Genomic DNA, 16,534 nt, shown 5'->3' on the forward strand with positions numbered 1-16,534 from the left:
CCCTAGTCTTGCTATTTAAAGGGGATTATCTAAGGGGTTTAGGAGCGCACAGAGGACGGCAGGACAACCTGTGCACCTCAATCCCCTCCAAGACCCTCAGAAAACCTTTCTGCATCTCACCTGCTGGCAGCTCGGGGCTCGCAGGACACCCTTCAGGTTTCTCAGAGGGTACACCACATGGCCAGGTAAAGTTCAGGGCTCCAGTTGGATCTTTGGGGTTCACTCCCGGACGCTCCCATTCTCACTGGGGACAGTCCAGCAGCCATGGTGGCAGTCCTTGGTGTCACTGTCCCCCACAACACAACACCCTTTGTGGGAAAAAGCCACCCTGTGCCACTCAGACAGTGAGGGTTTTTTAATAAATACCTTTTCTTTTGCACAGAAATATACCAAGTTTTACAGAATACAAACTGCAGGGATAATGACTGAGCATCAAAGACAGAGGATGCGGAGCACCCTTGTGTCTCCCTCTGGTGTTTTCTAGCTCTGGCCCTGAGCTCTCTGTCAGCTCTCCCCATAACCCCGACCTGCTAAGGCTGGGGAGGGGACAGCCGAGGTGCCAGCATGTCCTGCCCCAGGAGCAGCCACACTGGGCAAGCCTCAGCTCTGGGCTGAGGGCACCAGCTGCGAGGGCATCACTGGGGCCGGGCGGGATGCAGGCCACTGATGGATGGACAATAGCCTTTTGGTGCTGGTGGAGAGGCTGGTGCTGGGTGAACACCGGGTGGTGGCAGTGCTGGGAGCTTCTGGGCTGCTTCTGGGGGGTTGGAGCACAACCCTTGTATTAATCCATCAGACATGACTGGGGAAGGACAGCCCTGTTGCCTGGACCCTACAGGCAGCTGCCCAGGGAAAGGGGACACTGATCCCACAGCAAAGCACCTGGCTCTGCCCTGCCCTGGCAACACAACCACCTGAGCAGGCTTGGCCCTGCTCCTGACTGCCAAGGCATGGCCTTGTGGCTCCTGCCCCTGTCAGCAGGACTTCCAGGCCACAGCCCTGGACACCAAACACTCAGCCCACCCGAGAGGTCACCCCGAGTGGGGTCCCGCATTCCACTGTACCTGCTCTGGAGGACAGAGTCCCAAAGAGAGGAGCCAGGCAGGGCAGAGAGGTTTGGGGTAGGGACAGGGGAGGTTTGGCCTGTCTGCAGGCTCTCACCTCTGGGGCAAACACCAGATAGGCCACGCTCCAGGAGAGAGTTGAATCCCCATCACTTAAAGCCATGAGACCACAGTTGCTCGGGGTCAGAGAGGACCCCCTTGGCCAGCTCGGCAGCAGCCAGACCTCCAGCTGCTCAGCACCCACAGGGGAGAGCAGAGAGCATCAGGAGAAGGCCCTGCTACTCCAAAGCCACTTACCTCAAGTACAAGACCACCATGAGCCCTTTCTCCCTTTCCAAAGAGATCTAGGAGATCAGAGAGCACCTTCTAGCTGCTCCTCCCTGATCTCCACACAGCAAATATCCCTACAGGCACCACAGTGTGGACCGGGCTCCCCACTCCCACTTGGCAACAAATCCACATGGGGGGAGCACCATCTCCCCACAGAGCTGGCCCCACCAACGGCAGGGATGGACAAAAATTTGCCACACCAATCCTGCATCTCCGTCACCTAATCAGAGCCCTGAGCAGTAGAACAGGGCCCAGAACATGGGGTGAGGCTGAGCAGCAGCCCAGGGAGGCAGCAAGGCTGCTCTAATCATGGGAAATGTTATGTCTGTTTGAGGGGGAAGTGAGGAAATCAAATGCACCATGGGGAGACCCCCAGGTTGAGCCAGGAACAAGCTGCTGCTCTGCTCTGGCTGCTACAGCACTTACGTGAGTGGGGAGTGAGGGGCAGGAGATGGCTGGCTGGCTCCAGAGCCATCCCACAGCCCTGCCTCACCCCACCTGGGGACAGCTATTTTTGGTTAGGAGGGTAAGGCTATTGTGTGATGGCACCAGATTGTACAGGTGAAATGGGGCCTGACGAACACCAGAAGGGGGTCCCAGGCATGGCGAAGGGAGGGTGGCAGGGTGAGTGTGAGAGTGTGAAGAGGCAGGAGGGAGGCACACCCGCTATTTGCCCGCAGCAGGGGCCGTGGCCACGATCTCTTCGTACTTGGGCGGAGGGTCATTGTAGGAGACGCTGGTCTCCTCGCCGCTGCTGCTCTCGGGGTGGCCCGTCACCTCCTCGTAGGAAGGCGGGGGAGTGGCACTGGACAGTCTGGAGAGGACGGAGACAGAATGCTCTGGCGGGCACAGGGTGCCGTCTGGCTGGGGGGTGCCCGCGGCTCTGGCATCCCCAGCCCCCCGGCTGCTGGCTTCCCGCTGGTACTGGGTCTCCCCCTGGCTCTGCGAGCGCTCCCGGTACACCATGACCCTGGGCAGGCTGCGGCCCGTCCGGCTGGCCAGGTAACGGTTCTGGGCATAGGAGGGGCGGTGGCGGGTGGCCTTTTGCAGCTGGCACCTCCAGATGATGAAGAGGGCGATGACTATGAGAAGAGCCACTCCCAAGAGGGGCACCACCACGTACATAGCGTCAGAGCGCTCCGTGCTGTGCCCGGGGTCCTTGACAGAGTACACAGAGCTGGTGTAGCCCTTCCAGAACTCCATCTGTGACAGGAACAGAGAAACAACCATCATGTGCTGCAGGTGGGAGAAGGACCCCAACCACCACCAGCAATAACCACTGCCCTCCCCACACCCACAAAAGGGTCAGCATTTTGGATGTTCCCCACCCTTTCAACCTGGGTTGCTGTGGGACCAACACAGAAGGTCCTGGGAACATCCCCCACTATCCCACAGCAAGCAGGGAAAAATTTATTCCACACCAAGCCCAGCCTAGAGAATCACGGACAACAGCACAGATTTGCCACACCTGCCATGGGAGCACCAGCTCAACCTGCAGCTGTGGGCAGGGAGTCCTGGCAAAAGCAAGGTGAGGCCATTGCCTGGGAAGGGAAAGCCATGCTGGGAAGTGAGGCCACAACATGCTGCCTGCAGCCAGAACAGGACAAAGGCAATAGGAGAGGCTGTTCCCCTTGTGCTTTCTTTCTGTGTCCAGCCTGCTGAGGTGTGAGCCCTCCCACATGCCCTGGGGAGCAGTGCAGGACACACGCACCGTCTTCTCCTTGTTCTCAAACACCTCCTTGACCTCCTCATAGCTGCAGACCTCCTCAATGCACTCCCGCTCGATGGTGCCCTGCCGGATCTCCTCCAGGAAGCCATTGGCTCTGGGAAAGCGTTTCAGGAGCGAGTGGGCATTCCTGGCCCCCAAGAACACTGCAACACACAAGGCAGAGACATTCTGAGCAGGGACAGCCCCATAGCTGGCCTCTGCCCAGCCAAGCTTTCCAACCCAGCTTCCTGACACCACATGCATCCCCAACACCAAAAACCCAGGGCTACAATCAGGTAGGACAGCAGGTAGGACAGCCAGAGGGGCACAGGACTCTCGGGTCTGCCCAGAGACATATGGCACCAGGAGCCCTCCTGTCAGGGCTGAGGTGCTAGAGACATCAGAAGCAGCAGCTGCAGCCACACAGAGCAACTGAGGAAGAGACAAAAGGTCCCAAAAATATTTGTTTCCAACCTTCTGCTCCTGATGGATTTCATCTTTCTGCCCCTTTGCTGTAGGGCAAGGGAGAACCCACCAGGAGAGCAAGACCCCACAAGGCTGGGACACAGAGCTGTGCCAGGACATGGAGCCAGCACTGAGAGGGACTTAGAGCCCACCGTTCAACACAACAGCCTGCTGGAAGCTGGTGTCCCTGCTGCCAGCTGCTCAGGGGTCATGCAAGCTCAGGTGGCATCAAGGACTCTGTCCAGGCCCCAGAGAAACCACTGTCTTCTCCCAAGCCCAGGAGAACAAGTGCAAACATCCCCAAAACACAGAGACAGCACAGGGGGATATGAGTCAGGGGCCTGAGCGACCTCTCCTCACACAGCAGCACTCTCTCATCCCCACTGTGTTTTGATGCAGAGGCCTCACAAATTTTCCTCTGCTCCCAAAGCCTGGGAGACTCCTCAAGTCTTCCCACAGCACATGCAGTCCTGAAGCCAGACAGAGCAGGAACAGCTCCTTACTGCCTGCACGAGAGACATCAAAAGCCTCTCTCCATATCCTGCAGGAGACACCTCCATGGGTGCAGGAGGGAGGCACCTGCCAGGACCTGCAGCAGCACAGGAGGCAAAGAAACTCAGAGAGCAGAAACTTCACACAAAACATGATCCTTCTGGGATCCAAACACACATTTCATGAATGAGTGTTTCCACAATGCAGTTCAACAGACTCAACTGTAGTCTGCTTCCAGCTCTCCCCACCAAGCCGCAAAATCCTGCTGCTTCCCTTGGGAAGATGAATCAGTTCAGCTGGGTGATCCACAGGAACCTATTTACCTCCTTCACCCTCAGGCTGTCTTCCACTGGATCATCAAGGTGAACCCACTCACACAGCAGCAGCATCAAAGGAGGCAGGGGGACAGAATCTCCCATCTGACCAGCTTGGTGCTAACAAAATACTGGCTCCACAAGCAAAACAGTCAGTGAAAAGCCACCAACTTCTTTCCTTAGGAGCCTTTTCCCAGGGAGAAAGTTTCCTTCTGCTTTACCTTCCATGTATCCTGCTGCTGAAACAATACAGCAAGGTATTTGTGAGAGTATTTGGAAATATAAACAGGGACAAGGTCGTGGTGTAAGAAACAACTACTACTGTGCTACGCCAGCCTGGGCTTGGTGAGCTGCTGAGCTGCTTTTGTGCTGTGTAGGTGCATTTTCCCCTCGTGCTTTATTAATGCCTTCCTTCTGTGAGAGTTTGCAGAGGGCTGAACCATTGAGGTGTGAATGAAGAGCAGCATGAATGATGTGAGTCACAGATCTTCCCTCAGAATCGACTTTATTATGCAAACCATTTTTTTTTTTTACAAGGACAACCGAAAAAGCATTTTCAAGAGGCACAGAAGGCATCTTGCAGAAGGGCAGGGATCAGCTTGCCTTGGCTTTCACAGCTGAGAAGGGCTATCCTGGCTGGAGAGGGAACAGGCTGGCAGGCTGACTTTGTCTTGAGCCTTTCCAGAAGGAGATGAAATTTTACAAAGACAACATTCATTCTGCGAATGTCCCATACTTTGCTGAAGAAGTCTGGCCTCACCTCCTTTGCCTCCCACCTTGATGAGGCCGTGGTACAAACTCTCCCCTCCTTGGCACTTGAGCCTGAGACTTGGATTTCAACTTCCTCAGCACATCTTAGAGCAACAAGCTTGGCTGCAGATCTCACTGTCAGGGTTTTCCATCCCTGCAGAAAGCAGTCACTGGACCCCTTCCCTGCTTTGCCATGCTGAGCTGGCCACTAAGGTAGGAAATAAAAACAGACATACAGGCAGGCAGGTATCAAAAGCACTGTCCCAACTGCAAGCATGCTGTGACAGAGGTGTGTGTTTTTCCCCACATGCAATTTCTTTCAGGGACATAGAAATGGCAGGAGAGCAGAAAATGAGTCACTGTCCCCTCCTCTCGAAAGTGCAAAGTGGCTCAGGACCAGAGCAGGAAAACCACTGGCCCTCAGGAAACGAGCCTCTCATCTCTACTGGATCCCCAGCTGACATGCAGAGCAGACAGCCAAGCTGGTCCTGTCCCCAAACCACGGGGCTGAGGGGACCTGCCAATGCCCAGCAGCCTCAGTGCTCATCCCCTGTGCCTCTCCAAGCCTCCCCACACCAGCTGGAGAACCGGTGCTCAGGAAAGATCAGAGCTTTTAGGCAGGGGAAGCAGGAGCAAGGGCTGGGCTCACCTCAGCCCTGCTGGGTTTCCTGGGGTGCTGCTGGCCCCTGGTGGACACCACCCCATGTCTCAGCTGCCCTGCTTGGGGGAGACACCCTGGGGCTGCTGCTCTGGGAAGGACTGTGGCTGTGCCTGCAGAGGGACAGCCAGGGATGGCAGGGAGCATGTGGTAGAGAACCTGCCCATCACATCCCCCCTGCACATCAGAGTCACCATGAAGGGGACAGTGCCACCACAGGGGACACCTTGCACCACCAGGACATGCTGGTGAGCCAGCACCCGAGCTCTGGGAAGGAGAAAAGGCAGCAGTGGAGGAAGGCAGGGACCCAGCTGGGCACCCTCCTCATTAACTGAAGATTAAAGCAGCTTTTTAAAAACACTGCCTGAAGATCTCTGCTCCCTCCCGCACCAGCACAGCACAGATAATGAAAGAAGGCATACCTGTCGTCCCTGGGGTCCTCCTCCTCCCCAGCGTGGCTACTGCCTCCACCTTCACAGCTGGCTCTGGTGACACTCCGAGCAGATCCCGAGATCCCAGACAAATCTCTCCATCTCCCCTTCACTGCTGCCGTCCTGCTGACGCTCCCATCACACCGGGGCACGCAGCCTCCATGCAGGCTGCCCAGGAGAGTGAGGAGGGAGGCTTGAGCCCAGCTCTGGACAGACCACACACCCCTCTGCAGCCTCGCCAGGCTCAGCCCATCTTCAGTGCTGGCCCAGCACTGCTCTGAGTGTGCCACAGCGAGCTCAGGGTGGGGCTGAGCTCGGCAGCTTCCACAGAACACAGAGCGCCAGTGCCACTGGCCACACAGGGCAGCGTGGCCCCCAGGGTGGGCACCCTGCCAAGGGCATGAGGAGCACTGCTGGTGAGAGATGTCAGCACAGACAGGCAGCCCAGAGAGCCCTGGGGAGGCCCGTCCTGCACAGCAAGCACCACACAGAGACAGAAATGCTGCAGCTCCGGGTAGTCCCGGAGAGGTCAGACCTTCAGCACCTCCTCTCGACTCCCACCTTGCAGAGGGGAGAGAGAAGCACAAGTCAGGCCGGACCTCAGACCTCATCTAGGGCCAACAGCTGATGGCAGCTGCTCCCCAGAGAGAATAACACCCCCCAAAATGCACAGGCACCCCCTTCTTGAGAGGTGGCTGTCAAACATCCCCCTTCTCTCCTCCGACACCACCGGCACCTCTCCGCCTTGCCTGGGAGCACTTACTTGCCATGCTGCCTCACTCGGCCAAGGGGGGCTTCTGCCTACCTGCAGGGAAGAAAACAGGAGAGTCACTGACAGCTTAAATTTCCAACCCAGTCTCAAAGCCCAAGCCTCCACCACGCAGGATCAGATTCATGCAGAAAGCATGGTGCTGAGCAGTGGACCCATGGCAGATCCTAGCCCAGCAGTGCCCCTGCAGAGATCCAAGGATTCCAGTTGCCTCCCTGCTCTTCAGCTGCCTGGAGGGGCTCAGGGCACCCTCAGCTCCCAGAGTGCTGGGGCAGGTCCCAGGGAGAAGCAGGGCCCTTGCACACCAGAGAAGTAGGAAGGGAAAAACTGGATGAAGGATAGACCCCATTTCTCACCAGCAGACGAGATGACCTGCATGTCAGAGACTGCTGGGAGCAGCCTGGTGCTCTTCCCTCCCACAAGAGATTGATGGATACAGGTGAAGCAATCATCTTATTTTAGAGCAACTTCACAGACGTGCCAGTTCTCACTTCTGCAACTCCTACCCACAATCTGGTTGTTGGGCCAAGCTAAGGGCAGCAGCAAGAGTGACAGAGCTCTCTGCACACCCCGGACAACAGCTCTCCAGCTGGACAAGCACCTTTTGTGCTTCAAAAGCAAAACTACACTAAACAAAACTCCACAGAAGTTAAACAAAGCCCTGCAGAAGAAGAGGATATCTGCTTGTTTTCCATGCTTTGTCTTCTCCTGTGCTCAATGCCTCATGGATCTGACTGCCCTGAGCTGACTATTGCTGTGTGTGACACTTGCTGTGGCAAAGCCACAACTCTGTCAGGAGACAGAGGGGACAGGACTGCCCAGCTCCTCCAGGGATTTATTGCAGATGAAGGAGCAAGCATGGTTAGAAACAGCAGGAACTAAACCACACGCTGCTCTCAGGCCCAGGACTTTAGATATCCAGTTATTCCAAAAGCACTTGGACCTGCTCTGCTGGAGTGAGGTGAGGGACAGCACAGAGCTGTTCACAGGGTCAGCAGGGCTGGAAACACACTCCTCCTTTCACATGAAAGGCAGGCACACAGAAGGGCTGATGCTGCACACCAGCACACCTCACAACAGCCACCTTCCAGTAAATGGAGCACCTCTCCCTGCCAACATCAGCTTTGCTGCACTTTCCAAGGCCCCTACACCGTAAAGTGCCAAGAGGGCATGCAAGCCTGGAGCTGCATTTGGAGAGAGAAAGCAGCTTCTTCCCAACAGTTTGGGAAGCTCAGATTGCAAACCTCAGTCTGGAGTTGAAGCAGGAGCAAGGGAAAGCAGCAGAGTACCAGAAGGGAGGGATCTGCTGCCTCCAGTGCCCCACAGCTCAATCCTGCTTCTCTGAGCCCTTCGGGGGGATGTGAGAGGCCTCTGGATCCATGAATTCCCCCACAGGCTCTGAGCAGGGACCACCTGACCCACTTCTGCTGTCATCAGTTTTTACAAAGAGACCCAAAGCCCCAGGATAAAAGAAAGCACAGCACAGCACAGATGCCACAGTTTCCACACAAACCCTCCTTGTTACAGGCACCCTCCCCCTCTGACGGACAGGAGAACAAAGACACAGAAAGAAGGATATTCTCACGTCACACATCAGGCAACAAATTTAATGCTGTTTCATTTAATTTACACTCTTTTACTTTCTTCCATGTATCTGTGTCAGTGCACCCAGCACCACAATCAGGGAGCTGCACACAAGCCTCCAAGCACGAACAATGCCGGTGAGAAGGGCAGACGTCCCAGACGCTTATTTTTATTTCCACATGCAAATTCCTGGCCACCTCCCCTGGCTCCAGCCAGCAGGAAAAGCTGGAGCAGTGCACACGCTGACGCCAAGGGCAGCAGCATCCCTCCTGCCCCCACGCAAGCCGAGAGAAGCCTGAAGCTGGAGGCTGACCTAGCAGACGCCCACCCATTCCCGATCCCCCCCCTCCGGCTTCCCATCCTCTATAAATACCCCATCGATAGGAGGTTGCTAAGGCAACCGTGAGGAGGCGCGAGGGATGCAGCCATGGGAGTGAGGATGCTGCAGTCGCACATTTGTGTCTCCCCCAGGCTCCCCCCATCTCCGCCCCCGCTCCCGTCACTGCTGCCAAAGGAGGAAATCGTGCCGGGAAAACACGGAGCGCGCCTGGAGCCGGCACCCCGCGGACCCCGAGGGGACCCGAGGGTCCACGCTGGGAGGTGGCAGCTCCTCGACAGGCTGGGGGTGGCCCAGGTACGGGTCGGGGGGACCCGCAGCCCCCAGTGACGCGCCACGGCGCGCAGGGAGGATGCTGACTGTGCCAGCATCACGTAGCCGCGGTGCCAGCGGCTCAGCTGGATCCCAGCAATATTGGGGCTTTTCCGTGCCAAGATCCACGGCGAGAAGAAGAGGCTACACCGGCTACGCTTGACAGGGCAGGAAGCCTCGCCCTCCCAGAACAGCCTTCACACCCCACCCTGCTCCCTGGCCGGTGCTCACGCTGCCCGGGCAGTGCCCAGCGCGGCCCCTCTGTGCCCAAACCCAACTCCAAATGATCCCCACTGCGCTCAGCCTCCAGAGCCACCCCACGGCAGGGACCCCCAGCCCATCTGTCACCCTGCAGCAGGGACCCCCAGCCCACCTGCCCAGCTGTGCAGGGGCTTTCCAGCCCCCCCTCAGCCTTCAGAGCCACCCCAAGGCAGAACCCTCAAGCCTAAGTGTCACCCCACAGCCGAGACCCCCAGCTCACCTGTGACCCCACAACAGGGACCCCCAGCTTACCTGCCACCCCAAGGCAGAGCCCCTCTGCCTGTCACCCCACAGCGGGGTCCCCTTCCTCACCTGCCACCCCATAGCGCAGTCCCCTAGCTCACCTGTCACCCTATAACGGGGTCCCCTAGCTCACCTGCCACCCCATAGTGGGGTCCCCTAGCTCACCTGCCACCCTACAACAGAGACTCCCGTGTCACCTGTCACCCCACAGGAGGGTCCCCCACCCCACCTCTCCGGCCGTGCGGGGTCTTTCCAGCCCCACCCTCCGCCCCACCGACACGTCCTCCTCGTCTCCGCTGTTCGCCGCGCGCCCAGACACGCCGCGCCAGTCCCAGGGTTCCCGCTCCCCGCTCCGCGGCACCAGCCCCTTCATCCCCGCTCCAGCCCCGCAGCCGCGGTCCCGCAGCTCCGCTTTCCTGCCCCCGGCCCCGCTGCCGCACCCCGCGCCCCGGCGGTACCTCATGGCGGCCCCGCGCCCGCCGCAGCCGCTCCCTCCCGCCGACGGGCAGGGGAGGGGAGGCCCCGCCCCCGACACGCCCCCTCCCGCCCCTCGGCCAATCGCGTCCCTCCCCGGCCCGCGCGCGCCGCCTTCCTCTTGCAATGGAGATGCAGGGCGGGAGTGTAGGCGGGGCCACATGCTCCTCCCCCTGCTCGGGACGGATCGACAGCCAATCAGAGTGGGCTGCAGCTGCCGGGCGGTGCCGCGGTGGCCGCTGGGAGTCGTAGTCCTGAGCCCCGCCGTGGTCCCGCGGAGCGCGGGCGCGGCCCGGGGGCGGCCCCGGGGGCTGGCCGGCGCTCCGGGCGGGTCTGGCCCCGCTGCCGCACGCAGCGCTGTCTCCCTTCCCCTGCCTGCCTGTTGCCTCACGCCGGCCTGCTGGGGCCGGGGCTGCCAGCATTCCGCGGGTGTCCCGCGGTCACATCCCCTGTCGCCTCCTCCTCTTCATCATCCCTCTCTTCTTCCTCCTCCTCCTCCTCCTCCTCCTCCTCCTCGCTGCTCGAGTCCTCATAAAAGCAGAGGGTGGCCTGCACCGGGAAGTTCTCCAGCAGCTTCTCCCCCACGCTGTACAGGTGGTCAAAGGCCTTGGACTTGGGCCAGAGGAGCCTGTGTGGGGAGAGCCGGGGTGAGCCCCCGCCCGCCGCGCCCGCCCTGCCCGCCCGCGGCCCCGGCCCCGGGACACGTACCTGACCGGGTGCTGGAAGAACGCCAGCGCTTTGCTGGGACCGCCGTCCCCCTCCGCTGCCCGAGCCCGAGCCTGGGGAGACACAGCCGGGTGGCACCGGGTCCCGCTGCCCCTCCCCGCGGGGAGCACGGCTGGCACCGGGGTGCCCCACACCCAGCAACTCCCCCTCCCCTGCCCCTGGGCTGAGCGCTCACAGCACCGCAGGGAAGCTGGCATCTACCCCCACAGCCTCCTGGCAGGCTTTTTGCCAGGGTAATCTCTCCCCCGTGCTCCAGAGCGGGTGCCCAGGCATCCGCTAACGCCCTGAGGAATGCCCGCCCCGCTGGGAACAGGCGGCCCTTTCAGGGCAGCTGTGGCCGGGTCCCCTCGGGGGCTCAGCCTGGCCCGGCCCCAGGCGAGGGGGATGCTCCCGGGGAGGTGGGCACGGCACAGCCGTGGGACACAGGATTCCGTGGGACGGAGTGAGCCTCTGGGCCGAGAGGCTGGTTTTGTGCCAGCAGGGAGCCCACGGGCAGGGCATGGGGACACACACAGTGGGGAGTGCCAAACTCACAGCATCCGTCTCCTCCCGCCGCGGCGTGGGTCCCTCCTGGGCTCGGGGCAGCCACGGTCTCCAGAGAGGAAGGGCTCTAGGAGAGAAAGCAGCTTCAGCCCCACAGCCTCATCCCCCCCAGCTGGCCTTGCCCGAGTGCCAGCACCCTCTGTGCCACCCACGGCCGCTGGCATCAGCGGTGTCCCCAGCACTGCAGCCTTCACCCAAACCCAGCTGGAGCTTCCCCATCCCACCTTCCTCACCCCCCTGCCCGCCCCACTCCCCCCAGTACCTTGCCCCTTGCTCCAGCCCTGGGGGTGGGCAGGCACCGGCCACCGGCACCCGGAGCCCGTGGGCAGTCAGGCAACAGGCAGCAGCTTGCATGGTGGCAGGAGACACTGTCCCTTGTGACACTGCAGACCCTTGGTGGGACACATTTATAGCTCTGCCTCGGCCGTGACTCACAAATTCTTTGGGGCAGGGGAGTGAGGGGTTGGGGCTGTGGGGACAGCGGTGTGAAATTTGTCCCAGTTGTGTAAACAGAGGGCTGGGGGGAGGCTGGGGGCGGAGGGGCTGCGATCTCTGGTGGAAAAGCAAAACACAAAAGGGAAAATTTGGACACCATTTGTGAGAAAATCCCCGGGGGGGAACAGGGGAGGGTAGAGACAATTAACAAGGATGATTAAGTGCTCTCTGTAGCCATTTGCATAAGGGAAGCAGGGGAGATGGGAAAGGAATGGGAAATGGTGAGGCAGCATGATGGGCATGGGATTGGGACAGTGCAATGGGCATGAGATGGGACTGCGTGTTGGGCATGCCACGGGCACAGTGTGGTGGGCTTGTGTTGGGGACAGCACAAAGGGCATGACGAGGACATTGATGGGCTACAGTGGTGGCAAGCACAGAGCCACCAGGAGGCAGCTGATGGCTCGAGAGAGGCTCAAGAGCAGACAGGGAGGGAGGACATGTGGCAGGGATGGATCTCGGGCACTATCAGGGCAATGGTCTTGCTCAGGCACCCATGGCCCATCACCCCAGGGAGCTGCCAGATCCCACTTCCACAGATGGCAGAGCAAGCACTTGCCCTCTGCAGTGTTCCCTGCCCTCTCCTTTGAGTTTTTGAGATGTGGACCGCAGCAGGAGGGACAGAAAAGCTCCTCAGTGTGAGAGTGCAAGGCGCCAGCAGGGCAACTCATCCTGTCCCTGCCCACTGCTCCTGCCCAAGCACTTGAAGAAAAGTGCCACTGGCAAACTGGTCACCTCCTGCTCCTGGGAGAGTTTCAGTTTGGGACAAGGAAAGAAAATAGCAAATGGTCCCTGCTGTAGCTCTGCTATCAGCATCCAAACACTGCTGTCCAAACGCTGGCCGGACCCTGCTCAGCTCCCAGCACAATTTGTCACCAGAGGCCCTCCCTGCCCCTCTCCATCTGTGGCAGCCGGTGAGCAGGAGGGGGCACAGGGCCAGCTCAGCTCTCATTACCTTCCCCATTTGCTCCTCATTTGGGCCAGTAGTCTTACAACAACAAACCCCGTGGAGGACAAGCAGGGCCAGGAAGAGTAAACCAAAAGTTCAGGCTGGCTCTGAGGAGTGGGGAGCTCAACCTGCTGGTGTTTCACTGCCCCTCGAACCCCAATACAGGCAGCACAGCCCAGAGTGGACACATGGATGGTGCCACAGTCACCTGCCAGCCACTAAGGAAGTCCAGAAGGATGACAAGAAGCCTCAAACCTGAACACATTAGGTGAACCTACTCCAATAATTCATAGACAACCAGCAAAGCGAGGCATCCCAGCTCCCCAATCCTTCCCGACACCCAAAGGGTTTAATTCTGATCTGCAATAAGCCTCTGATCCAGGAGATTTGCAGGTGGATTGTGCAAAGCTGTAGCTGAACAACTGCAGCCCCTGATCCCCTGGACTGGGGCCCTGGCTGCTCACCCTGCCCCGAGCAGCTGCCTCCAGTCCTGGGTGCCCCCCGGCTGCAGCTACCCTGGGTCCCACCCTGCACCTCCAGCCACCTCCGTAAGTACCTCAGAGCTCCCTCTCTCACCTTCCTGCTGGCACCCTGAGCACCCTGAGCACCCCAGGTGTTTCTTTTCCAGCAGCTGAGACAGTGTGGGAGGTCTTGGTGAGAGCACAGAAGAGCAGACAGAAATCTGGGAAACTTCGGTGCCAAGCATTTGAGGTGGCAGCGGGGGGACAGGAGCAGGGGCAGGCTCTGGGTGGTGGCAGCACGCTCAGCCAGGAGCGTTCCCAGGGTGAGGGAGGCCACTGGCCGCCGTGCCGGGCTCAGCCCGGTTTCGCAAGGCACCACAGAAGGAGGAATTTTTAAACAAAGCAGAGGGAAAACAAACCAACCCTCTCCACCACCTCTGCCAACCTCTCCCCGCTTGTGTACAGGGCTGTGGGCGGGAGGTTGCACCGGCACAAAATCCCAGCATGAGCTGCACCCCGAACTGCTCACCCTTCCTCAGGACAGGTCACCCTGCTTGGCTGGCATGCTTCACAAAGCATCGCAAAAGAGGTGCCAGCCCTGATGTAATTCTGCCCTCTGTGCGCCTCCAGGCTCTCCTGGGGATGCAGGTGTCACTGTCACATGCATCCCTCTCCATCCTTGTCCTCAGCAGCACAGAAGGGCTGATATCCTTGGTTCAATCTCAGGTGGCCATGTCCCTTTGTCCCAAAGGAGCCTCAGCAGCTCGGGGTGGGTCGTGGGTGACTGCAGATGCCTTGGGTGAGCTCCACGCAGATGGTACAAGGAGCTCCACGCAGATGGTACGAGGTGCCATCTCTTTTCCTCAGCTGGGGGAGCTTTGGCTTCAGCACCTGAAGTCACCTCCAGCAGGTCCCAAATAAGATGGTGCAACCATAGCTTTTTGGCTGCCTCAGCTCGAGGCATCACAGAAGACAGGAACCTCGAGGAAGGCAGTGGGCACTTTCCCCAGAGCAGCAGCTGGCTCTCCATCCCTGCCCACGGCGTCAGTGCAGGGGAGGGTTTGGCGTCCTTCCTGGGCAGCGCTGCTCTGCTCCGGAGCCTGCCTGGGGAGATAGCGGAGGTGAAAGGGCGCCTGGCGCTCCTCCACGGGCTTGGGTCAATCGTTAATCGGGGAGGGATTGCTTTCCGCTCTCGCAGGTAACCTCCCCGGGGCTCCCACCCCGCACAAAACCAGCACCCCCGGCAGCGGGGTGGAGCTGCAGCGCTGCGAGCGGAGCCTCTCGCAGGGCCATGGGAACGTGAGCACACGGGAGGGACCTGGGTGACAAGCTGCGAGCCTTGGCTAGCGACAGAGGTGACAGCCAGCCCTCACCATGGTGTCCATGGGGCTCCAGCTGCTGGGCTACACCGTGGCCTTCCTGGGCTACATCGGCACGCTGACGGCCACGCTGCTGCCCAGCTGGAAAACCAGCTCCTACATCGGCTCCAGCATCGTGACAGCCGTCAGCTTCACCAAGGGGCTGTGGATGGAGTGCGCCACGTACAGCACGGGCATCACCCAGTGCGACATCTACAGCTCCCTTCTCAACCTGCCCGCCGACGTCCAGGCGGCCCAAGCCCTCATGGTGAGCTCCTGCGCCGTGTCCTCCCTGGCCTGCCTGCTCTCTGTCCTGGGCATGAGGTGCACCGTCTTCAGCCAGGGCTCGCCGGGCAAGGACCGAGTGGCGGTGGCGGGCGGCGCTGTCTTCGTCCTCGGTGGGCTGCTGTGCTTCATCCCGCTGGTGTGGAACATCCACGTGGTGCTGCGGGATTTCCGCAACCCCGTCATCCCCGACAGCATGAAGTTCGAGCTGGGGGAGGCTCTTTACCTCGGCATCGTCTCCTCCCTCCTCCTCCTCGTCGGCGGCTTCATCCTCTGCACCTCCTGCCCTGCCCGGGACACCACGACCGCCTACACCAGCGCCTACCAGCCCCAGCTGCTGGCGAGCAAGAGCCCCCAGCCCTCTGTCAGCCAGGTGCAGAAGACCAAGAGCGAAGTCAATTCCTACAACCTGACGGGATACGTGTAGTGGCTGCAGGGGGGAACCAGGCTGGCACCTCTCCTGGCTCCCCAGAGCGTCCGGGCTGGCACCAAGGGAGCGCGGTAAGAGCAGAGGGCACGGCGGCATCGCCCTCTCATCTGCTTGGGGTGGGGGGGTTTGGCCCCGCTCTCTCCCTGGGAATCTGAGAGCCTTGTGACTGCTCGGAGATCCCAGCTGGTGGCTCACACTGCTGAAGGACCCTGAATCCGGCTTCTGTTCTTTACTCCGTGCTGCCAGCTCGCAGGCAGCTCCTGGCACGGCGGGACCCCAGCCTGCAGCCCCAGTGAACCTACCTGGAAAGGGGAGTGGGCTTGTGGCCCCAGGGACCGGCCCGCTGGCCACGGAGGCATCGCGGCAGGGTCAAGGGCATATGCGTGGTCTGGAGTCGCTGCTGGGGGCGGGGGGTGAGTGCTGTTTGCAAACCGATGTCGCAATAAATCAGTCTTTCTAGCCACACTGTATCCGAGCTTTTCTCTGGCACCGAGGGGCCGTCAGGGGGCTGTGGAGGGGGCCAAGATGTGAAAGGTGCCCCTGGCCCTTGCTCTGGCCTGCCTCCCCCACCCCACCGCTGATGGCTTTGTCACCCGGGAGCCCCGGCAGGTGGGAGCACTGCTGAGGGGGAGGAGGGCCACTCCCTGGCACAGTTTGTCCCTGGGCACCACGCTGGGAGGTTGCCATGCACCACTAGTGCCAGGGTGCCAGCAGGGACATGCAGAGCTCCCTGTGGGATAATAGCAGGTAGCACCTTCCCTCTGTCCCCCTAGCCCTTCTTGCTTCTAGGAGTGCAGGTGTGATGAGACTGGGGTGCCTACAGGAGGGCTCATTGCCCCTGTGTGTGGCACACCCAAGTCCCCAGGTGGTGGGCAGCCCTGGCATTCTCACATCCCCATCCCAGTGAGCACTGGCACTCCTGGGCAAATAATGGTCCCAAGGACCAGGGGCAGCTTCTGCCTGTGGTGGAATCTGAGCAGCCCAGCTCAGCTACAGAGAGGCCTCACAGGCAGGTCCTGAGCCCCGAGGTCCTTGAAGGGTCTGTTTTTGGAGAAAGTGCCACCAGTGAGACACTGGAAAGCTGCAAGGGATGGG

General features: G+C 60.1%; 3 protein-coding genes across 8 annotated transcripts; 1 reads left to right on the top strand and 2 right to left on the bottom strand.

The window, feature by feature from the left end:
- Window positions 1–341: 341 nt before the first annotated feature.
- PRRG3 (proline rich and Gla domain 3) lies at window positions 342–10,246 on the bottom strand. Of its 6 annotated transcripts, XR_005956582.1 has the most exons (5): window positions 7,338–7,408; window positions 6,976–7,017; window positions 6,204–6,380; window positions 5,150–5,331; window positions 4,862–5,050 (listed from the first exon to the last, which is right to left on the bottom strand). XR_005956582.1 is itself a non-coding variant. In XM_041484624.1 (4 exons), exons 2-4 carry the CDS (start codon window positions 6,980–6,982, stop codon window positions 2,061–2,063), a joined length of 705 nt encoding a protein of 234 aa, XP_041340558.1. In that variant the 5' UTR covers window positions 6,983–7,017; window positions 10,177–10,237; the 3' UTR covers window positions 342–2,060. The 6 variants fall into 6 exon arrangements, 2 of the variants coding, with proteins under 2 accessions (XP_041340558.1, XP_041340559.1); XM_041484624.1 differs by lacking the exons at window positions 4,862–5,050; window positions 5,150–5,331; window positions 6,204–6,380; window positions 7,338–7,408 and adding exons at window positions 342–2,597; window positions 3,106–3,266; window positions 10,177–10,237; XM_041484625.1 differs by lacking the exons at window positions 4,862–5,050; window positions 5,150–5,331; window positions 6,204–6,380 and adding exons at window positions 342–2,597; window positions 3,106–3,266 and having other exon boundaries at window positions 7,338–8,860.
- Window positions 10,247–10,675: 429 nt separating this feature from the next.
- LOC121362797 (protein ripply1-like) lies at window positions 10,676–11,115 on the bottom strand (the record flags this gene model as incomplete). Its single annotated transcript, XM_041484615.1, has 2 exons — window positions 10,901–11,115; window positions 10,676–10,820 (listed from the first exon to the last, which is right to left on the bottom strand). Coding segments are annotated over exons 1-2 (360 nt in total), but the record flags the coding sequence as incomplete, so codon positions are not given.
- A 3,439-nt stretch (window positions 11,116–14,554) lies between these two features.
- Window positions 14,555–15,834, top strand: CLDN2 (claudin 2). Its single transcript, XM_041484703.1, has 2 exons — window positions 14,555–15,510; window positions 15,686–15,834. The coding sequence occupies exon 1, from the start codon at window positions 14,741–14,743 to the stop codon at window positions 15,434–15,436; it is 696 nt and encodes a 231-aa protein (XP_041340637.1). The 5' UTR covers window positions 14,555–14,740; the 3' UTR covers window positions 15,437–15,510; window positions 15,686–15,834.
- Window positions 15,835–16,534: the final 700 nt, after the last annotated feature.

Source organism: Pyrgilauda ruficollis, unplaced genomic scaffold, assembly GCF_017590135.1.
Source record: "Pyrgilauda ruficollis isolate IOZ18807 unplaced genomic scaffold, ASM1759013v1 scaffold67, whole genome shotgun sequence".
Classification (NCBI taxonomy): Eukaryota; Metazoa; Chordata; class Aves; order Passeriformes; family Passeridae; genus Pyrgilauda; species Pyrgilauda ruficollis.

What these genes read in the sequence shown, in the direction of transcription:
- PRRG3 (XM_041484624.1), bottom strand. An exon ending in TTGAGAACAAGGAGAAGACG is followed by an intron (nt 2,598 to 3,105) that starts GTGCGTGTGTCC and finishes TTCCTGTCACAG; the next exon opens with ATGGAGTTCTGGAAGGGCTA.
- CLDN2 (XM_041484703.1), top strand. Translation starts at nt 14,741, where the DNA reads ATGGTGTCCATGGGGCTCCAGCTGCTGGGCTACACCGTGGCCTTCCTG.